The 23,801-nt window shown below is 37.9% G+C and overlaps 1 protein-coding gene across 4 annotated transcripts; it reads right to left on the bottom strand.

Annotated features, from left to right (window-relative positions):
* Window positions 1-6,353: 6,353 nt before the first annotated feature.
* Window positions 6,354-23,579, bottom strand: LOC109045445 (far upstream element-binding protein 1-like). Of its 4 annotated transcripts, none has more exons than XM_042717939.1 (20): window positions 23,349-23,579; window positions 22,655-22,748; window positions 17,277-17,312; window positions 17,118-17,157; window positions 16,983-17,029; window positions 16,800-16,871; window positions 16,684-16,705; window positions 15,053-15,215; window positions 14,837-14,935; window positions 14,647-14,745; window positions 14,442-14,544; window positions 14,024-14,260; window positions 13,758-13,918; window positions 13,456-13,601; window positions 13,269-13,345; window positions 12,986-13,111; window positions 12,591-12,665; window positions 11,967-12,026; window positions 9,708-9,865; window positions 6,354-9,395 (listed from the first exon to the last, which is right to left on the bottom strand). In XM_042717939.1, exons 1-20 carry the CDS (start codon window positions 23,439-23,441, stop codon window positions 9,387-9,389), a joined length of 1,917 nt encoding a protein of 638 aa, XP_042573873.1. In that variant the 5' UTR covers window positions 23,442-23,579; the 3' UTR covers window positions 6,354-9,386. The 4 variants fall into 4 exon arrangements, with proteins under 4 accessions (XP_042573873.1, XP_042573872.1, XP_042573874.1 ...); XM_042717938.1 differs by having other exon boundaries at window positions 16,648-16,705; window positions 23,349-23,578; XM_042717940.1 differs by lacking the exon at window positions 12,591-12,665 and having other exon boundaries at window positions 16,648-16,705; window positions 23,349-23,575.
* Window positions 23,580-23,801: the final 222 nt, after the last annotated feature.

Raw genomic sequence — 23,801 nt, 5'->3', positions numbered from 1 at the left:
GCAGTTCTGCAATGTTTAGGCTTCGGTGAACATTTCATTTCTATGATTAAGACTTTATACCACTCACCTGTAGCTTCAGTCTTAACTGCCAATATTATTTCTCCCCCTTCCTTCTACAACGGGATGTTTTGTTTATCTCTTGAACCACTAGCACAAGCCATCAGTTAGTCTGGATTAGCATCGATTAAGATTCATGATCACAATCATACTATTTCACTGTACGCAGATGACATTATTTTGTATTTAAATCACTTTGATTTAATTTTCGATTTCAGTTCCTGATATAATTAAGGAATAATAATATAATTTTAGTGGTTTATCAGCATACACGATTAATTACCACCATGTCGTTCCAAACCTGTAAAAGCTTTGTTTGTCTTTGAAACAGAATTTAAGATATTTTGGTTGAAAACCAGTAGGCTTGAGACTGTCCCATAGACTGCCAAATAAATAACAGTGTCAAGGTCCAAGAAAGTATGAAAAGCATCATCAGAATAGTCCATCTGCCATCAGTGATTCAACCGTAACGTTATGAAGTGACGAGAATACTTTTTTTACAGAAAAAAACTAAAATAACGACTTTATTCAACAATTCCTCTTCTCTGTGTCTCTCTAAATCAGCATAGCGCCATTTGGGCAATTCGCCGATGGGCTGTTTTCATTTAAACCAAAGCCTAAATACACGTAAAAAATGTATCCTTGTGGCGCAGCTGACACAGAATAGGATAAGCCGCCTGCGTACTGCTCAGATTTGTCAAAATGGCGCTACGCCGATTTGGAGAGACAACGTATGTAAACGTGGGAAAACGTATTGGATCCATATTGAAACATACAAAATGTACAGAGCAGGGGGTCTCCAGGACTGGAATTGAGAACAACTGCTTTAAAGTCTGTCTGCAAGCGATCGTACAGGTGCGGATATATTTGTGCCAGCTCAGCTATTCGACACTCCAGTGTATTCATGTTGCTAGTGACTAGGCCGGAGATATTGTTCTCTTGCCTGACCTCCGCTGAATGAGAAACGAACAGATAGAGGAAAAAAAAAAAAAAAAAAAAAAAAAAAAAAAAAAAACCGTATACCGTTGCTCAGCCTTTTTGAACTACTTTTTGCCCCCAGATGAAGAACAAAAACAAACTTTGTTTTAAGTATATCAGGGCCTTTAGTCCTGTCTTGGCCTGGGGATTTCTAGGCCCTAAAAGTTCGCTGCATGATTTCTGCTGCTTCTTCAAGGTAAGCTGTAATTTGATGACCTGTGTGTCTCTTAAAGCATGTCAGCTTCAGATAACGAGCCTACAGACACTGACTGTCACATGCATACAGTGGTGTGAAAAAGTGTTGGCCCCCTTCCTGATTTTTTTTTTGCATGTTTGTCACACTTTAATGTTTCAGATCATCAAACCAAGTCCGAAATATTAGTCAAATTTAAATATTAGTCAAAGATAACAAGTAAACAACATGCAGTTTTTAAATGAAGGTTTTTTTATTAATGGAAAACAAAATTCAAACCTACATGGCCCTGTGTGAAGAAGTGTTTTCCCCCCTGTTAAAACTGTGGTTTATCACACCTGAGTTCAATTTCTCTTGCCACACCCAGGCCTGATTACTGCCACACCTGTTCGCAATCAAGAAATCTCTTAAATAGGACCTGCCGGACAAAGTGAAGTAGAACAAAAGATCCTCAAAAGCTAGACATCGTGCCGAGATCCAAAGACATTCAGAAACAAATGAGAAAAAGTAATTGAGATCTATCAGTCTGGAAAAGGTTATAAAGCCATTTCTAAAGCTTTGGGACTCGAGCGAACCACAGTGAAAGCTATTATTTACAAATGGCAAAAACATGGAACAATGGAGAACCTTCCCAGGAGGGCCGGCCGACCAAAATTACCCCAAGAGCACGGCGACGACTCATACAAGAGGTCACAATAGACCCCACAAAAACATCCAAAAAACTGCAGGCCTGACTTGCCTCAGTTAAGGTCAGTGTTCATGACTCAGTGTTCATGTAAGAAAGAGACTGGGCAAAAATGGTCTGCATGGCAGAGTTCCAAGACGAAAACCGCTGCTGAGCAAAAAGAAAACATCTTGATGATCCCTAATACTTTTGGGAAAATACTCTGTGGACTGATGAGACAAAAGTTGAACTTTTAGGAAGGTGTGTGTGCCATTAACATCTGGCGTAAATGTAACACTGCATTTCAGAAAAAGAACATCATACCAACAGTAAAATATGGTGGTGGTAGTGTGATGGTCTGGGGCTGTTTTGCTGCTTCGGGACCTGGAAGACTTGCTGTGATAAATGGAACCATGAATTTTGCTGTTTACCAAAAATTCCTGAAGGAGAATGTTCGGCCATCTGTTCGTGACCTCAAGCTGAAGCAAACTTGGGTTCTGCAGCAGGACAATGATCCAAACCACACCAGCAAGTCCACCTCTGAATGGCTGAAGAAAAAGACTTTGGAGTGGCCTAGTCAAAGTCCTGACCTGAATCTTATTGAGATGCTGTGGCATGACCTTAAAAAGGCAGTTCATGCTCGAAAACCCTCCAATGTGGCTGAATTACAACAATTCTGCATAGATGAGTGGACCAAAATTCCTCCACAGCGCTGTAACGGACTCATTGCAAGTTATCGCAAACACTTGATTGCAGTTGTTGCTGCTAAGGGTGGCCCAACCAGTTATAAGGTTTAGGGGGCAAACACTTTTTCACACAGGGCCATGTAGTTTTGGATTTTGTTTTCCCTTTATAATAAAAACCTTTATTTAAAAACTGCATGTTGTGTTCATTTGTTATCTTTTACTAAAATTTAAATTTGTTTGATGATCTGTATCATTAAAGTGTGACAAACATGCAAATAAAAAATCAGGAAGAGGGCCAAGAATTTTTCACACCACTGTATGTGCTATGACTAGTAAAGTGGAAGAGAATATTGGTTCATGTGTGCTCAAGTGTTGTAGTCTGAACTGAGACAGCTACAGTGACCTGCATACCTGTCAACACTCCCGTTTTTCCCGGGAGTCTCCCGTATTTCAAACCCATCTCCCGCCACCCTCCCGTTTTGTTATTTCTCCCGGGAAACTCCCGTAATTTGTATGGCCCTACCTCGTAATATGAATAATCACATCAATACATTATTCCAAGGTTGTCCAGTTGCCAGATCTTGTATGAAATGTATCGCAATAGATACTCACACAATAAATACATCATACAATTTTGAACCCATTTGTGACCTCAACCTGGCAACCTACAGCTCTGTTGCGCACATGATATCTGCGCAGAACGATGGGTGAATTTGAATCAAGCGTCACTAAAAATGGCATTAGAAAGCTCAGGTGGTGCTACGGCGAAAAAACTAAATATAGCTGCAAATATAAGAACAGCTGGTCGAAGGAATAATTTCTTATCACGAAGCAGCATTGACAATTCCCATGTTTTTTTGCAAAGTATGTCGCACTGATTTCAGTATCGGACACGGTGGGAAAAAAACGATGTAACGCAGCACAATAAATCCCAACGACACAATCGCGCTGTGGAGGCACAATGGGGCACACCCGCGATTATAAAATTTATCTTAGTCTGCTACTTATAATTATAATTCTGGATGTAAGGAACACTAGGAAACGCCTTCATGTTAAATACATGAAGTACAGTACTTCGTGTATTTAACATGTAGGTTTTTCCTAGCGTTTAACATGGTGTTTCCATGTACTTCAAGTATATTAAATTTTTTGTTACATGTTCCACGTCCACCGAAGTGTTTCCTATTATGTAATGTAAAATTTGTTATAATAAAGATAAATAAAAAAGAAACATGAATAAGTCTCATTATCACAATAATTCTTTTTAATAATTATGTATTATGTATTACGTGTATTTAACTTGCCTCTGACCCGCCCCAAACCCAACCCCCATCTGTTGACTCCCGCCCCCCGGAGTCTCCCGGATTTCAATATCCAAATGTTGACAGGTATGGTGACCTGTCACATTTAAAAGTTTTACTGCTTATGATAAAACTGACAATTGGAAAGCTGAGAATTGACCTTTGGGAGGACTGGTGAAAATCACCATATCCAGTTTGTTTGGCTGGCCTTCTACTGCACTGCACACTTTCAAGCAAGAACTTGTTGATGGATTTGCCAAGTGTATTGGCATTAAGTCTTTGAACTGTCCAATTGTTTTGTTGGAAGAAAAACATGCAATTATGAAAATTTTGTAAGTTTAATACTGGATAACAGATGATCAGACAAATAATGGAAAAATGTCCTCATAGTTCTGATCAAGTCACCTATTGTTGCTGACCAGTCTTATTGTAGTAACACAGCCAGTTTCAGACTTAGTTGCTCTTAAATGACAATTAAATTTGGTTGCTGTTTAAAGATCCTACAAGGCTTAGTGCTTGTCCATAAAATTTTGTGCAACTTTACAAGACCATGGTTTGTCCAGGGAGTCCAATCCTGATTCTGGGTGGCCACTTTACTGTAGAGTTTAGCTCTAAGACGATCCAACACACCTGCCCGGAAGTTTCAGAGAATCCTGAAAACCCTGAGTAGCTGCTTCTGTTGTGTCTAATTAGGGTTTAAGCTAAACTCTATAGGGTTGGATATCCTTTGTCCAGAGCAAGGGGAATCCAAACCTATTCCTGGAGGACCACTGTCCTGCAGAATTTAGCTCCTAGACCAACTTATCAAGGTCTTCAGACTCAACAGAAACTTACAGACAAGCATGTTGGAGCTGGTTGGAGCTAAACTCTGTAGGAAGTTTTGGACATCCCTGGTCCAAAGTGAGTGTCCTATGCATCTCTTTGGATAAAAGTAGGGCGTTCGGTCCTGCTCTGGGAGGGCCACCTTCCTGCAAACCTCCTGCTCCAACCTTGCTGACTAGAAGTTGCTAGTAACCCTGAAGAGCTTCATTCTGCTGCATTCCATTTTGAAGGGTTCCAACCTATGCCCTAATCCCTTAAAAGGGGTTACCCCACAAAGAATCATGGGAGTGTTCATTTGTTCATTCTTTAAGAGTCCATTGAAGTGGCCAGATTTGAGCACTTTGGTTTGGAATGACCCTTCAATATGGTGCCCATGATTATTTTCATTCCAAAGTGAGAAGGGGCAGGATTGGACACCCCTGGATAAAATATTCTGCTAGCTCTTTGCTCAAGCAGGGTACAGTTCTAATCTGGCCCTGGAAGGTCCACTGTCTTGCAGAGTTTAAGCTCCAGACCTTGATTAGCTTGCTCATGAGTCTTTGGGTTTATTCAATTCTGTAGGGTAGTGGCCCTCCATGGCTGAATTTGAGGAACCCTGAGTAGGCTAGAATAAGATACAGTGCTCGACAGACTTAATACTGATGGTCAGGGGTCTGTTGAATATGCCAGACTCCCAAGGTATAATCTTTACCAAATGCCTTCAATGTCAGCTTTGTTGAATGTAGTCATTCAGAAACAAAATGCTCTTTTGCCCACAGGAACAGTTGCTGTTCTTCATAAAGGACATTTTCGATCTGGATAAAGTGCGTAACTGTAGTCTGGACACTCTGGCTGAGGACATCTTGCACCTGCTTCACAGATGTTCTGAACTGCTTCTTGCCTATGTAATGACATGATCTGTCACCTAAATGGCTGTAGTGGCACACATTTGCACCTGCTACCCAGTGCTTTGCGGGAAGCACAGGTTCAGTGAGCTACATCCGTCTGTCTCTCTCATCCTCCACATTTTCATGGATGTTCAACTCATTGCCTACTGCTGCTAAGTTGACTGCATATCATGACTCTTGTCTTCCAAGTCATTATTAGTGCCATGTTAATGCAGTATAGTTTGTGTAGTGATTAAAATGAAGCTGGTAAGAAGAGACAGATGTATTATATATGCCTTTCATGTGGCGTTCTAGTAGCTTTAATTTTTTGCTTTGAATTGCACAACAAATTATTTGAGTTTTTGGGTCCTTGATGTTTTGAGATTTTACATTTTTCACTCTGTATTTTCAGTTCTGAAAAAAGGATGTTATTCATAAGAGGTTGTCACATGTAGGACAATTAAAAAAAAAGTAAATTAATTCCCATAAAAAGTCTCCAAACTTTTTATGGGAATTAATGTTCAACACTAGCTATGAGTTCAGTTTAGACTTCAGTACTCGATGCCATACGAATTACATGGAACAGCTGGCTGTTATGAATTTAAGTCATTACATGATCTACTACAAAACTTAAAAATAGAACATGTATTGTGACGAAGTTCAAACATTTGATGTATTCTGTAATACGTGGATTTGAGGCTGTATTTTGTTCATAACATGTTAAGCCAGTATACATGTATGTATCAGATGAACAAAGCACTAAATGAAAAATAACCTCAAAGCCAATTTTAATGATTACAATTTTATTGATGACAATAGCAACAATCTTCAACATTTCAGACCAACAATTCTCCGCAAAAATCAAAAGTACATTCAACAACTTTAACAGTTCATGATAGTTTTACCTCAAAGGCATGCTCCAAATTTCTCAGATAGCCTCCGATTTTCTCTTCATATTTAGACCCCCACGAATTCTGTTGTGAACAATTTGCTCAAAAGGAAACATCTTGCATGCATACAAAACGATATGCAGCAATGGATAAAGACTAGGTTTAAAGAAACTGTTTAACAAACAAAAACCAGCCTGGCAAATGTCTACTAAAAAGAAAAAAAAAGTTCCTGGTCATGGTCCATCTGTACAGCATTGATGCACATAAAATCCCTACGCTTATCAACAAAAGGCAAAGAATGTACTCAAAACATTTCATAGAACCATTAGTCAACCAATAATATGGCATATGGCTACATTTCTATAATCAAAACTAACTGGCATCACCCTAAACTAACAGTAACATTGACTTTGCAATGACAGATTCCTCATGATATTTTTACCTTATAATTGGAGCCCTTGAACAGTCTACGTTCAGCGGAGGGACAGACTCAAAGGATTCCTCCTTACGGACAAACTAGCTCAGGACCTGATTCTACGAACTACGCCTGCAGCATCTTCAACACTGTGAGTGAGAATGAAGGCAGCAATGTGGGACAAACATTAGCACTACAGATTGGCAACAAGAAAGCTTGCAAACCAATGAAACATGAGCATACATACAGTATACGTCAGTTATCAGTGAGTGCATTCATAGGGCTAACTGGATCATTTTGCATCTGCATGCATTGTTTAAGAGTAGAACAGAACCACACTTAACAGACTTACCAGGAAGCTAACAAATGAGCAAATCAAAATCACATTTGTTTCAATGAGAAAAAAGAAAAAGCGGGATAATTCTAGTTAGATTTCAACAGAGGAAAACATTTGTGAACTACAGGTCAAGGCCATGCAATTCATATGGACAAAAAAATACATACTTCCAAGAAATCTTATTTCTGACATTTGTGATGTACGTCAGTCTATCTACTTCGAGAGACATCATTTAAACAGCGGCACAAATTGACCTCAGTTTCAAAGGTGAAAAGCATTACACTAGATCACAGGTTCAATCGTTTTGATTTCTTAGGATACTCTTACCTGTGTTATTGCTGCAGAACCTAAGGTGCAAGGTCAGGGATGACACTGCAAGATTAGACATTGCACTGCTCACTAATGAACAGTCAAATAAAAGAAAATAAACTTGCATCAAATCGACAGCCTCAATGACCTTAATTACAAACAGGTCAGGCACAGATTTAGAAATAGGACATTAATACTAATTAACATTTGAAAGAGGCCATTTGCTGACGGTCTTTATGGGCTATGCAGTATAAAACAATTGTCAAATCACAAAAAGACAATTTACATGTCTAGTCAATGTTAAACCACACATTCGCAGATAGGAAAAGTTGCTGTTTCTACAGACGGACTGACTTGAACAGTGGTACACTTCACAGTTTCATATGAGAAGTCTGAGAGACCTAAATGACTAAAGCAGTGTCAACATGGCAATTTCTCAATTTGTAAATATTACACAATGCTGTTGTGGCAAAAAATAACAGTCCAATGTGAAAAGGGTCAGGTCATTATTATCTTGAACATGTCAAATCAAAATTACAGCCCTGACATACTTACCCAAAAAAGGGCAACATTTAGAGATTTATATACATTGCGTTTCATTCAGTCAAAGACAATGCATTGACAGTAAACACAAATTGGGCCGCAAAATCATGTACATTTTGTACTTACAGTGGAGAGCTCATTTCACTGGTGTAGGAGGCCAGAGTCTCCAAAAACCTATAGGCCTATATTGGAGGAATGCTAACAGACAATGGGCAGAAAAAAAAGTAGTCCATGTTCGCATTCGAGCTTATTTAATCGTATCAAAATGTTTTTTAAAATGCCAGCAATATTGATAGAAATATATACACAATTTGTGGATATTAGACATGTAAAATATAGGATGGGGACAAGTAATTTTGCAAGACATTACTGTTGATTAGAACACTTGACCTGCCCTGTAAAAAAGGAGCAAACTTGGGAGAACAAACTAAAATATTTGCAACATGACTGCAGTCACAATATAAAAAGGAACAGTTTATGTAAAGACGCATACTTTCTTACCGCCTTCCTAATCTCGCCTGTGAGGGAGGAAATGTCTCTCATTAACAGTGCACACTACCTCAACAAACCATTTAAAATGCAAAACAAGAATGAGCAACACTACAGCACTGAAGAGTTATTGCATGAATCACATACCTTGCCAACACCAAGCCACCTTGCCTTAGATAATCTGCCTATACCTACATCCACAGCAATGACCAGTAAAACAAAAAAAAAATGCAGCATAAAAACAGAGCTGTCCATATGTCAAACAAGCAATGTCAAATGACCAATGATCTCTTACTTGTGACTTTAAAATAGACCAGGAATCAAACAAAAAAATAATTAAGGGTAATAGAGTTAAAAAAAAAAAAACAAAAAAAAAAAAAAAAAGAAGAGCAACATTTTTGTTCTGTAAATTTGCATACCCCTGCCCCAAAACAGGAAATGAATTTTTTTACAAAACATTCCCCAATTTTACACCCCACTTACCAACACAGGAGGTTTCATTGTTTTATTGCAAAACACAACAGGCATATCATATTAAAACTGAGATGATTTACATGGAAATGACTATAGTTTAGTCTCAGAACTACATGAGATACAGGAGATACAGGAGCTGGAATGACCAAAATTACCCGACTAAAAACAAACCATTCATTTACAAGAGTGGCAAAACAAAAAGGAAAAAAATTATATATATATACTTGACTTTGAAGCTGGTCTGCGATCTAGTTTAAACACTCAAACCAATGAAATAAAGATCTTCATCATGGCGTCTGCATCCAAACATTTAACAAAGGTTTTTTCTGACAATGTAGCATTTACTTTATGTCCACTTCACATTACTGGCCCTGCGCAGAAGAAATACATAAGAAATACACAACATGTTAAGAGCAGAAACATTTATCCAACACCCTCCCCAAAAAAAAGAAAAAGAAAAAAACAAACAAACAAAAAAAAAGATAATCCTGTTTGAGGAGGGAAGAGTTTGGTTATGTGTTGTATCGATGACTCTTCTGGAAACCTGCTGAACCTGTTGAAGTAAATGTTAGAAGGAAAAAAAAAAGAAAAAAAAAAAGAAGGGGGGACAAAACCTATACACATGCATATCTACCAAGTGAAGAGCGCAAAAGGCAAAGAGCAGAGTGTTTTAATGGGAGTACCTGCTGAGCCTGGGGTGCAGCTCCCATCGCCTGAGGGGTGCCTTGGCCATAGTACGCTGCTTGCTGGCGGTAGTATTCTGCCCACGCTGCACTGTAATCTGGCTGACCTCCTGGTTGAGACGCCGCCGCTGCTGCAGTCGCCTGAGGCGCAGCTTGACCTGAAACAAAATAAACCCAAAGCATTAAAGATGTGAGGTGAAGTAGAAAAATAATCTGGCAGTAGGGTTGGGAACTGAGAACCGGTCCTGTTTTTTTTTTACTTCAACTTGGACAACTAAATAAATAAACTGCTATTGTTATGTAAGTATGAGGGTTAGATTATTTAGTGTACAGGTCATTTCAAGAATGATAAACAAAGTGATAGAAAATATTTATTTTCATGCATTTTAAATGTTTAAAAATGTGGAAACCACTCCACTGCATCACACCATCTCCTGACTGCATTATTATTTGTAAAATTTGGGCTTTGTGGAGTGTGTATACATGGTTATAAGTATAACAGTTTATGTTTCATTAATTTAGGGAAATTAACAAGCGTCTTAGCCGTCAAGGGACTATTTGGCCAACCAGCTTATTCCTGCTTGAAAAGCAAAATGTTATTGATAGTAGGGGTGAGAATCTATGGGTATCTCACAATTCGATTACGATTCAGAGGCCCACGATTCGATTCGATTACGATTAACGATGCATCACAATGTTGTCATACATCCTGTACATCTATTAGGGGTGGGAATCTTCAGGCACTTCACGATCCGATCTGATTCTGGGAGTCACGATCCGATTCCAAAACGATTCTTGATCTACATTTTTTCCCCAATTAATTCTTCTGCTGTGCAAATACATCTTAAAAAAAAATTGCAGTTATATGCTTTTTGTTTTGAATCGCTTTATGTCAGTACTTCCATCTTAAAAATAAGGGTGTGAATCTTCACTGGTTTCACAATTCAATTTAATTACAATTATCATTATCAACTTAATATCACAATGCGCCACATTCTCAGTTTTCAATATCACTGCACATGGCTACATTTTCATATAAATTTTATATAAAATTTATTGTGCAAAACTAACTTTTTTATTATATAACCACAACATGCTATTTTTTAAGTGTTCTTTAAGTGTCCAAAAGTTTACAGACTATAGTTGAGGTGTTTTCTTCCTCAGCATTCTTGCCATTTGGTTATTACTGATGAGATCATAGACGGTGGCAGCTGTAACAGGCTTCATTCACACTAATGCACAGATCTATTTCGATATCAGATGTTTTGTCCTGCTCTGAAAACATAACTTGTGTGTACATCAATTTAGTATAAAAGTATTTGAAAATGCAAGTGCATTTAACCGCATCCGCAATTGAGCTTCAGGACAACAAACACAAAGTGCAAGCAAAAGTCTGTCAGTGTGTGAGTTTCGTGCATCTAATAGTACTGCATTCCAAAAGGCATAAATGAAAGCATATCTACAGTAAAACACAGCGGGTGGAAGCACAGACTGTCAAGCAATGTGCACGTGTCTCACAGCGCAAATTCTGTACAATGAAGCCCGCTGCGTCTCTAGCGCGCACGTGCCATAAACGGGAAAAATAAACAAGCTCAGAATTGATTCAGAATCATTGAAGAGAGAACTGCGATGCACCGGAAAATCTATTATTTTTCTCTCACCCCTAATTGATAGTTTAAAACAAAATATCAACTTTGAAGCACATGCTGATTGATGGACTAGCATTACTCAACATTTTTTACTAACTTCCAGCAACACTACATTCAATGAAGTTAAAATAGTAAAAAACATAGTTCATTTAAATGGAACCAGAATCGGAACCTGAAAATTTGTATATCGTAATACATATTGAATTTTGAAATTGCCAACCTTTAAAATAAGTTGACAGTAAGTAATAAACGGCATTGAGCATTGAGTATTGTGCAGTTTTCCTTACCACTATTTTTTTAATAGTCGTTTAATCATTTTAATGGAACCGGAATCAGAACCAGAAAAATTCTAACGATTCCATACCCTATCTGGCAGTGTTGTTAAATGACCGCTTAGTACAAGACTGATTTAAGGATAAATTACTCCATGGCAATGTTTGTAAGAGGGGGAACGACCCCGGCCACACTACCTCCAAGTGGCGGGACAGAAACCCACTACTTTACTCTAGGACAGCCGAGACAACAGCAGCTCTACTGCAGAGGACTGTGAAAGAGCTGCAGCTGCCCAAACCTATTAGAAATCAAAGCAACTACATCTATGATACCTTACCTTGTTTCTTATAGTACTCTTCCCATGCCTTTGTATAGTCCTGCTGAGGCTGTCCTTGACCTGAAGAGAAGAGATTAAACAGACATTAATCATGAGCTTAAACATTAGAACAGTTACACCTTACTGAATTACTTAATGACAATTCTGGTAAAAACATGCAACTATACTGCATGCATGCAACTCTACCACCAAATCCATAAAAATAAAATACCAAAGTAATAATGGTTAAAACAGTACATGAAGATTTAGTTAGCATTAAAATTTCAGCAATTTTTTAAACTTAATATTTACAAATACAACTGGCATTGAAATGGGCACAAATTTGAAAAGGGATACATATTTATCCATTACATACACAAAACTGAGCAGTACAATCTTATTCATGGTTTTTCGGTGCGTTAATCCTACTCTATCTGAGACACTACAGCTCCTCATTCTGAACAGCAGGGTTTGAGACCAATATTTCTGTGGACAAGCACCAAAGACAAAACTCTCACGCCACTAATTTGCCTCTCTAGACTCCAAAAGTAAAACAGGACTGATTGGCTATTCAAGCCCTGCTGCTATTTAACCTGATCTCTCAAAGAAAATAACCTCAAGCTACATTTGGCAAAATATTTATACCCAATTTCTTGTAATATTCCTCCCAGGCCTTGGTGTAATCTGCCTGTCCACTTTGACCTGGAGCTTGCGGGTCACCTGTTAAAAATGGTACAATTTGAGAAATTGAGAACCATTCTTTTAAAGGCTGCAGAAAGTCCTCCACCTGACTAGGTGGCGCACTTTGCACAAACAGGTCGAGTGTCTCAGAAAATGCCCTGTCCATGTGTGCTAGTCGGAAAAGGCCATCCCAGAATAAGGAATAAAGACCATTAGAAAAGCAGCATTGTACTGTGCAGTGATGGCTACACTGAAAGGCTACTAAGTACTACTGTACAACAGACAACAGTAGATCTAGAGTGAAGGGAGGGCGACAGTTTTGTGCAGTGCAGATTTATATATATCTTTAAAAAAAGCACCTTGTCCATTGGTTTGGGATGTGCCAGGGGCTGCTGATGTTGGTGTCATGGGGCCCTGGGGCTGCTGCTGGTACTGAGAATAATAGGCTGCCCATGCGGCCGCATTAGCGTCAGCTGCTGCTTTATCTGCAGAACAAACAACAGCTTAGCCCATTTTGTCTTTCTTCCAAGAGATAACTGAAGCTGCATTAGTTTTAACTAGCTGTGTGGATGGGCATTGTGGAGAATCTGAATATGATTCTGAACTAAACCTACTTAGCATGGCTAAGGGACAAGCACTTACTGGGATCTGGCTGTCCTTGCTGCCAATGAGGGTATCCATTGCCCCAGCCTTGAGCCTGGTATGGTGCTGGGGGACCACTGAGGATAAAAAATAAGATACACTAAGTTCATCTCAAGATAAATTGGCACCTAAAGTCCCGAGTAAAAACAATGACAAATGCTAAACATTAAGAAGTAAAAGTCCTTACTGTGGTCCAGGAGGGCCCTGGCCATAGGGCCCAGGGTTGTATGGGCCCATGGGAGCAGGTGGTCCTGGTGGACCGGTAGGGCCATGAGAAGGACCTCCGTGGGGCCCAGGAGGACCATGAGGGCCACCCATAGGGCTAACTGGACCCTATGACAAACCACATTTTTTTTGTATAAACCAGGCAATAAGCAATAAATAGAAAGACAAAGTTCTGTGTCAGAGCAACATGTCAGAAAGACAATCATTTTATGTTTAAAAAATTAGCAAAAATTTGTTAGGCCTAGTGGAAATCACAGTACTCACTCCAATCTTTTCTTCGACCAGCTGTCTGGCGTAATCAATCTGTTGGGGTGATCCACGGACTGTGAAGATCTTTATATTAGGGTCCGAATTAGGTGGAGGGTTTCTTTGTAACTCTATCCTGGCTCCTGACTGCTGGCTGATGTTCTTAATGGTTTCACCCCCTAGAGGAATAAAAATAATACATTATCAATGTACATTCATTATCAATTTAGGTCATATAAAAATTGCATATCACTTTAGAGGGAAAGCAAATATCAACAACTAACCTTTGCCAATAATGAGGCCAGTCTTCATGGTAGGCACAGTGAAAGTGAATTCCTGCAGGCCTCCAGGAGGGCCCATGTTCCAGTTTCCCTGTCCACGGCCCCTACCTCTGCCCCCGTGACCAGGGGGGCCTCCAGCCTGTACACTCCTCAGCAGGTCAGACATGATATCTGCTGCATGCTGTGCCCTGTCTGGAGGCCCCATAATCTGAGCGATCCTCTCTGGTGTGGAGCCATCGTCTAAAGCAAAAGAACAAATATATGTGTCAAAGGTTGGTGTTTTAATGCCATGCCAACTTCCTTGGCCATTTTCATGACGAGTAACAAGCTGGAAAAAAAAAAACAGCATTTTAAAGACTTACATAAGGCTTTGTTTTTACAAAGGTCAGAAAACTATTCAGATTTGCATATTCTTACACACCTGGTTTGAACTGAATCCTCACACCAGTGTCATTCTGAATCTTCTTAATCATTTCACCATTCCTGCCAATCACAATTCCCACGGCAAACCTTGGCACAGGGACCTAAAGCAACAGCAAAAAAACTGTCAACTGCCTTTCAAATTTCCATTTAAATGTAAATTCCAAAAAAAAATCTAAAGATTATTTTCATTAAACAGTACTTACATCCAGACTCTCTCCACCGCCTGCTCTAGAACCATACTCTCCTCTCTGTTCCCGGAAACCCTGATCTCTGATCAGATCCATCACCATGTCTTTAGCTTGCTGTACAGACCAAGCAATTAATAAATATTTAGATGTACATTCCATAATTTTGAATGATTTCAATGTAGCACTAAGGTTTAAATGTACTCACCTGAACTTTAAAAGGATCACCAGAGATTCTGAGTGGTTTATCAGCCCCTGTGTTTTGGGGTCCTTCTTGAATCATGACCATTTTGACACCCGCACGTTCCTATTAAACAAGTTTTTAACAATTAAATTAGTAAGTAAATGTCTGTTTTAAAAAAAAAAAAGTAGACCAAACCAAATAAATGATTGTTTCTGGTTTAACCGCATTTGTGCACCTTACCTGTAATTGTTTGATTGTTTCTCCTCCCTTTCCAATAACCAGACCAGCTTTGGAGGCAGGGACCATGATCTCCTGAACAGACATCCCTGGTCCATCATTGTGGTGGAATGCTGGAGAAGGTCTACCTTTCTCTACAATCTCTGTGAGCAAACTCTTTGCAGCCCTATTAAAGAAACGTATATTTTTGATTTTACCTACTTCTATTAAAAAAAAAAAAAAAAAAAAAAAAAAAAAAAAAAAAAAACCACACATACACACCACACTCAGTCCCTCCAGGATTTCGCGATCACTGAATTTACCGCAAAATCAGGCAAACTCCGCAATTTTCACAAAAGATCGCAATTTTTTTTTAATTGCTGCAAATTTTCCGCAGAATTTGGGCTTAGAAGCATCCCGTGACATCATCGCAATGGACATTCAGTCAAAGAAAGGTTGTTTCTCAGTTCCAAAAATGGAATGAACAGCCTTGAAAACTCACAATGAACAAACAAAAAGAAATACAAATGAAAAACAAATGAATAACGGAACAAATCCGCGCTACTAGTTTGGCCTACGCAGCACAGACCGTTTATCTGCTCGAGCGGCAGCCGCAAGCTGATCTCGATCACGCGACATCGTTATAGACAGCGCTGGGAGATACAGTGTGAAGCAGTCGAATTCCCCACAGAATCAATAACATCTCTTTGAAATCTTGTGAGTAGCACTCAAATTCAGCGAAGAATTCTGTAAAGCTGATATCAGAACAAACGCCACTGATGTGGAAACCAGGAAAAACATTGTTCAATAAACACAATCTCCACCATTCACCATGGATTTAACAGTAAAACTACAGGAACAACTTGTGGCAGAAATGGTCTAATGTTTTCAACTGATTTTAAATGCTTGTATAAAACTAAAAGTTTCATAATGTAGGAAAGCAAACAAAAAAAAAAAAAAAAGATATTAAATGACCACTAGTAGATGGCTGCAGAGAAGTACTTACAGGCCATTTCCACTACATAATATATATTTATGTATTCATTAAATTATATTTAGACATTATGAATGACAGTAATAACAGAACATTTTATCAGATGTAATATATTTATTACATCTGTAAGATGACTGCTAAAGATCTGGGAATCATCTGCTGTGTACTCTGATAAACGTCTCAGAAGCAGTTTTACATGCATTTAATAAATGTCTATTTGACATCTGACAGGAAACATCTTAGAGACATACTGCAGATGAACAAGCACTCTTAAAAATACATCTTGCATATGTAAATGCAGACACTAGATGTCTCCGAGATTTACTGTCAGGTGCTAGTGCCACCTTCTGTAGAACTTAATGGCACTAGTGCTGGTGTCCTCAAATGTTAGACTGGAGACCTACAGTGGTTCTCGAAGTCAGAAAAGTCATAACAGTGTTAGAAGAATGTTGTCTGTGGTATATTTTCACTGCAAAACAATAAGAAATGCGGCAAATTCACCTCAAAATTTGAGAAAAGCCAAAGCAAAATCAGCCATATTAGGCCGCAAAAATCAGAAAAAAAATTCTGCAAAATCCTGGAGGGACTGACGATGAGAAAGTTCTAAATGTGTGGAGATACTCACTGGATTGAATCAGGTGAGCCTGTTAATGTCACTGACCTCTCAGGCATGCCACCACTGTCTGTTGAGTAGAGTGCAGAATAAGCATTGTCATTTTTTTCTCTCCAAAAGGCTGACAACAATCAGACTGAGATACACACAGCAATTTGACTCACCGGGAGCAATCTGTATTTTGCAACCTGAGTCCTGCTGTATTCTTGAAATCTGTTCTCCTCCCCTTCCAATAACTGAAAACAAGGGTTTAATTAACATTGTCCTTTTTTATGAGATTTAAATGCAAGTCCTCCAAAGCACGTAGCAATGGATATTTGTTTTTCTGAGTTCTTAAGTCGACTTACTGAAGCCAACCATGCCATCTGGAACCTTGAACTCTTCTGATAAAGACCTGCACAGAGATGTGATAACATGATAAAAATACAAATTGTGTGTTGCATTAAATATTTTGTTTTAAAAAAATAAAATAAAATAGTTACCTTGATGGGCCACCCATGCCTCCCATTACAGATGAAAAAGCTGGTGTAGATAAAAGCATGAACTTATGAGATGAGCAACAGACATCTTAAATTTTTTTTAAATATATAAGACATTTAATAGCCAATTAGTTCCTCCCAGAAGACAATAGCAATGCTTACGATCACTTGGTGGAACCTTCTTGGTTTCTGGTTGATCTAAAAAAAAAAAAAAACAGTTTAGACCAAAACAATGAACTAACAAATGTAGTAGTACTGCTAACTATAGAAGTACTACCAGGGCTCCAAACAAAAAAAATCGAGTAAGGAGCCACTGGCTCCTATAAGAAAAAAAACTTAGGAGCCAAATAATTTTTTTAGGTGCCACAGAATAAACGCGTTTTATTTATTTTACGATTATTTATTTATTTACATTTTAAAATTTCAATCATACTGTCATGTGTTTATGTCTCATCTTTTCTTGACTTTATCAGCATTTTAATCCATCTTGTAGATGACCTGGGAACTAAGGTTCACTTAAAGTGGGAACTAAATGTCTTTTCCAGCTTGAAATCTACAGTCACAAAGAATTGTTCATTACACAGAATCTGTACCAGTATCATGGAGCATAAGCATCACTTGGCCACTGAGTGTAGCTTGGGCTCCTACTACATGAGACATTTCAGTAAGTTGTACTGTAGGCTCTCTTATAAAATAACCTACCTTTTGATGTTAATTCATGTTCACTATGTACTATATTAGAAAAGAGAAAGATTAAATGGGTTCACTTGCACTTGAACTGAGGCGCTAAAGCGACCGCGCCTGCCCCATTAAGGAGCGCCAAAACTGTATTGTTTGAATTTAGTTATGAATTCGGAATAATTTTAAAGCTGGTACTTTTTATTAAAAAAAAGTTACAAAGCACAGAGCATTTTTCCGATTACTGGACGACAATCGCACTTCAAATAATGAAGTTCACGCATTAAAAGAACACAGACCAAGATCTTGTTTAGAAGAAGCCATATTAGTAATTATTATAAACAAGAATTGTTAACGATATTGCTAATATCCACACAGCTGACAGCTTTACCTGTTCTAGTTTGTTCAAGTTGTGCACGAAATAGACGCTGTATTTTCTGCACTTTCCCTTCTTACCTCTCCGTCATTTCTCTCTCGCTGCTGATGTGCGGCAGAGATGAGGACTGTCTGAAACTAAATTTTTCCACTAAAACTCTGATGTCCATCGTCTCAGTTTAATACGTGAACATAAAAGATTTGATCGCAAAACAATTAGGAAAAAAGGCATTACATTCAAATGTTTAAGATATAACATGTAAATATATACCCAGATAGCAATAACACTTGGGCTGATTCTGGCTGAAATGCGTCTCTGTCGGTTCAGTCTCGGCATCGGTGAGAAGATAATGGGCCAGAGCCGCGCCGACTCTAAACACTTCTGGCTGACAGAACGGCCCGAGTTCGTTTTATCACAGACGGGGCGCTGCTAGAATGAAGAAAATCATCCGCCTGAGAAAACTTTTAAAAGGTTAAATCCTGAGGAGCTCAGCAAAAACGTCACTCGCAAATTAATATTTATGGTCGCAAATGCGACTGTTTTAGTCGCAGTTTGGAGCCCTGACTACATATCAGACTAACTAAAACTTTTAACCCTCAATCGACCCTTTAGTAGTGGTCGACCGATACATCGCCTAGGCCTTTCTGCTTGGTCGATGTGTTTCGAGGCAGTACTTTTTGACGGCGCTGAGCGTGGCAGCGGCTGAGCGCACATAGCTCACATTCTCCCTCTTGTTCACTGTTGTGGTTAACAGTTCTGTCTAACACATATGAAAGTCGGTCTAATAATAAGACAGAATGGTTAAAACAAAAGAATTAATGTATACAAAATAGAGCTGAAACAACTAATCGATTTAATCGATTAAAATCGATTATTAAAATAGTTGTCAACTAATTTAGTAATCGATTCGTTGCTAAATAATTTTTATTTGCCGTAAGCGGCTCATTTCGTGCATATTTTAAATCTGCGGTGACCAAAGTGTGGCAGTAATGAGCCACCGGAGGTTTTACTCAGCCAGTACAGCAGGAGAAGCAGCGAATAGCCAATAGCTGGCCTCGTTTTATGTCACGTGCTTCCCGTACAGCGTCTCTCTGCTGCATTCAGCGTGATGGGTGAGGCAGGCGGCAGTGGAGTAAGCTCGAGTAAGAAAAAGAAAAAAGCGGAAGATAAAACTAATCGGACGAAGTCATCCAAAGTGTGGGAGCAAAAAGAGAACAAGCCAAACTCTTAAGCCCTGAACATTTGGACATGTTGACCTTTTTGCACTGCAATGCAACGTTTTTCTCAAATAATGAGTGAATAGTGTTCTGCCTCATTTCCCACAGGTAGTCGAATTCCTGTCAGTTCAGGCATAAGCTGTTTTGTTAACATTTTATCGCTTTATTACATTTTTGAATTTTGCACTGTTATAAGGACCACTACATATTTAAATCCGATGAAAATCACAGTGTGCAAAGACTTTTATTTGTATAGATTCTGCAGTACAATGTTGTTTGCAAATGTTTAGTCGTGAAAGCTGATAACATTGCTTTTTAACAATTAACATTTAAAGCTTTGTCGTTTACCAGTTCATAATTCAGTCTTGCAGCCTAATTATGACTGACTGAGAGAGGTTAATGTTTAAATGTATTTGAAATTAACTTTTTTCTAAGTATTCACTGCTCTTTTTCACACAGCAGGTTTTTTGTGTGTGTGTCCAATTTTTTTTTCTGGACAACCTTCTGATGGATTTTACTTTAAATTTTACTTTAAAATGTGAGCTCCATTCAGGTTTCATGCCATTGGCACTTTATTGGAAGGATTGTTTACAATTTCACAGCAGAAGCTATAAAGCTGTTTCCCAGGTATAAGCTGTGTGTTTACAGGAAAAAAATAATAAAATGCAATTTACTGCAATTTTAATTCTGTTTTATTCTTATTATTTGTGATAATATGTTCTGAAAGATTCCTTAATAAGCTTTGTTCGGGATGTTAAACTACTTTAGGAGCCCTAAGGACTGCCATGGTGGAAACATTATTTGAAATCTCCTTGTGAAATTTGCTAGAGTATGTATGGGTCAGTGTTTTGATTGCAGAAGAGTTCGACAAAGGATAACTAACACATAATAAAACACAACTCCAGGTATGTTTTTGATGAGGATATGACAATGCAAAATGGTTAAAATCTCTAAAAAGTCTGTTGAATGATAAAGACCCTTTGTTAATAATTTACTTGGGGAAAAAATGGGCAAAACTAAAATATATAAGTACATAAACCGATTCATCGATTAATCGTAAAAATAATCGACCGATTAATCGATTATCAAAATAATCGTTAGTTGCAGCCCTAATACAAAATGTATTATGATTGCTTTTATATTATTAGTAATAAAAAGGCAAACATTATAATATTTTCTCGTTTGCCATCAGCATTAAGCAAATACGCATTTATATCATTTAAACAAATCTTTGAATGACTAATGAACATTTCACAACCTTGCAAACTTAGTCAAGTCCAGCTGTGAGATCTTGTGAAGTGTGCATTTTTATCCTGCACGATCGCGTGTTCTCTGTGTGACGGTCGGTTTGTGTTAATTTTAAACTTTAAACTCGTGATTTCAAATTATGCTGCACTTTATGCATTTGCCCACTGTCATATTCATGTCATGTTCTCTGTGTGCTGTATGTAAAATGAGTGTTACCCTGGCTTTATTTGAAAAATATGATTCCCAATCCACACAAACTTCCCAGAATACTGAGTGTCCTGTTGGTTTATCTAAAGTATAAGTATGTTTATTTTACACATTTATTTTAATTCATTGTCAAATGATTTCAAATTTCTTAAATATTAATAAATAAAAAAATTATATCGGCAACCGGCCCCCCTGCTTTCCAAGACATCGGCATCAGCTGTAAAAAAAATAATAATAATAATAAAATAAATAAAAAACACAATATTGGTCGACCACTACCCTTTAGTAGGGTTTACGTTTTTTGTCCTTGGGGTCAGATAGACCCCAAACTTTCACAGAGTGACTGCATAAGGAAATATAATTATTATATGATTTTTAATATGACAACATTTATTATTTATATATATAATTTTTGTTATTTACTTCTCAGCTATACATTTTTGCTGTGTTTTTGTGGACATTTGGTAGTTTTTAACCCATTTACTGCACAATAACTCAACTATGCCATAAATTTTTATTAAAAAAAATCATTTAAATGATGACCTAAATTAAATCACAGGTTTCTGGATATTGCTCCATGTGTTAGGGATAGAATACTGCCATCTGCAGGTTAGAGGAAAAAATTTAGTTATTACAGTTAAAGAAAGAAAATGCAATGACCACATATATCCAGCAGAGGTCCAGTTCAGTTTCAAGTAAATTTTTTCTTCATGTTTCAACTTCTCCACGCAATTTTATGATATTTTGCGAATATATTTAAATATTCTAAAATACATTAAAAAAAAATCTATATTTTTGTCAAAGGTTAGAATTTGTTGTTGTCTGATGTCTTTTGAATTGTCTGCTTATGCAAATTGTTAAATACATTTGCAGAAATGTCCCTCTGTGTGTGTGTGTGTGTGTGTTGTCTATCCATTCACATTGTTGTGCATTTTATTTGCTAAAATCTAAAAAATGCCCTGGACACCTGTGTCAGACTGGTGTGTGTGTGGGAGTGAGTGAACATGCTTGTGTTTCATGTTGCATTTGTGCTCTCCTATCAGTCCTTCACTTATAAGTGAAAATTTTCATATTTATGCCAGATTTGCTGATTTTTATGCCAATTTCTATAAAAATGCTCTCTATTGCAGTCACACACATGTGTGCATGACACAGAATGTTCATTCCAATTTGCATTTGTGCTCTAGATCCAGGCCTTTATAAAAATGTAAAACATTCCAGATTTATACTGGGTTCATTACTTTTTTCCCCCTCACTTTTCCCATTCATTTTTAATGTGGTAATTATTTTATTTTTTTAGAACAACCAAATCAAGTCCAGATTTTTTGTGTGTGTGTTTAGATAGATTATTTAGGAAAAGTCACAGAATTTCATACCTCCGAGCTGAAGGGAACACTTTTAAAAAAATTTAAATGGGGTCAGTTGGATCCCAAGGGCTGATTAAGGGTTAAACCACTGGCAGCCTCTGGTCTTTTTAGGCAAAAAGAGACCAAAACACAAAAACAAACTGGCCTAATATATTTTTATACAGAAATAAATGGTGGGTAATTGTGAAGCAGTGAATATTGTTCAGTACCATGAAATCCACTGAAAATATATAAAAAGAAATGCTGAAATATTTTTAACTAAAATATAGCACACATTTTAATAAAAAAATAATAATAAAATAAATCAGACGTATTGCCTTTGATCGGTTTTGTCTGCCAGGAACTTAAGTTAAGAATAAAAGAGGATTAAACAAGTACATAATAATGTGGTTTATGTGGACCATTATGCACAATAACAAAGCCACTACAAGACACATATGTGCTTACCTCCATCTTCAAGGGGTCTCTTCTGTCCTCCATAACCAAACTCATTGGATACTGGAGAGTGGGGTACACCATCACCTCCTATTTTTGCAGCAATCTATAATAATATAGTGAAATGCACGGTAAAACAAACCATTTGTTTGTAGACAACGGTGTATAATTATAACATCACTGTACAGTGTGTGGCCTGCACTGAGTCTCTACTGTTGTCCTGAACAAAACTAGGGAGACTTGTTTGCAGCAAAAAAGTAGGAAGTTGCACGAGGCTAAATTATATAGTCGGATGAAAAGAAACACTAACAAAAACATATTTATGAATGTCATCCTACGTCTATGGACCTAATTTCAGCTATAAGTAAATGTTTTTTTGTATACGTTACGTAAAGTACAGTTCACATACCGTTAAATGGCTAATAATGCGTAGTTTCCACTACTAACTTGCTCTTTAGCTTATTGGAACGTGTGCGAAACATACGTATCATTCACAAAACACATTCTGCTTCACTTAAGCTTTAAAATAAAACACTAAAGAAGAAATAAAATAGAAGAAAAAAGGCACACAACTGAAACCTCTTTGTTGCAACGCATCAAGGCCTCAAGTTAGCACCTTAGCTAACAAGCTGGTCACGTTTCGTGTTGATTTTAAACGGAAAGCTTGAAGATACGAAATACTTTCGGACGCTTTCAAAGTACTCACTTGTCTGGCTCTCTGAAGGGCGTCTTTAAAAGCATCGTTCATCCCTCCACCGGCGTTTGAGGACGGTGGAGCCACGTTAGAGTAGTCGGCCATGTTCGCGGGATCGATCTTCTCGAGCTGAAGGAAAATGGCCGTGTGCGAGAGTGAGGAAGAGAACTGACTGAAGCCGCTTCGATCCTGATCCCACTTCCGGTCGACGCACTACTGCGGAAATACGATAAAAGTCCTTCTTTCCGAAACGTACCAATGTGTCCGAAATTGTAGTAGACACCACAATATTAATCGTTTTCGTTCTGTTTGTCCACCTTTTATTCTTACGCCCCATGACGCTTTGTGCAAATTATGGGAGAAACTTCCGTTTACACTGTAAACAATCAGCGAAAGATTCGCTCTATGACGCAATAATAAGCATTTTGAAAAACTGAGGTGGCATTATTTTAATCACCCTTCAAA

This window comes from Cyprinus carpio, chromosome B2, assembly GCF_018340385.1.
Source record: "Cyprinus carpio isolate SPL01 chromosome B2, ASM1834038v1, whole genome shotgun sequence".
In the NCBI taxonomy this organism is placed as follows: Eukaryota; Metazoa; Chordata; class Actinopteri; order Cypriniformes; family Cyprinidae; genus Cyprinus; species Cyprinus carpio.
Note: the sequence above shows the minus strand (reverse complement) of the source record. Positions and strands in the feature narration are given on the sequence as shown.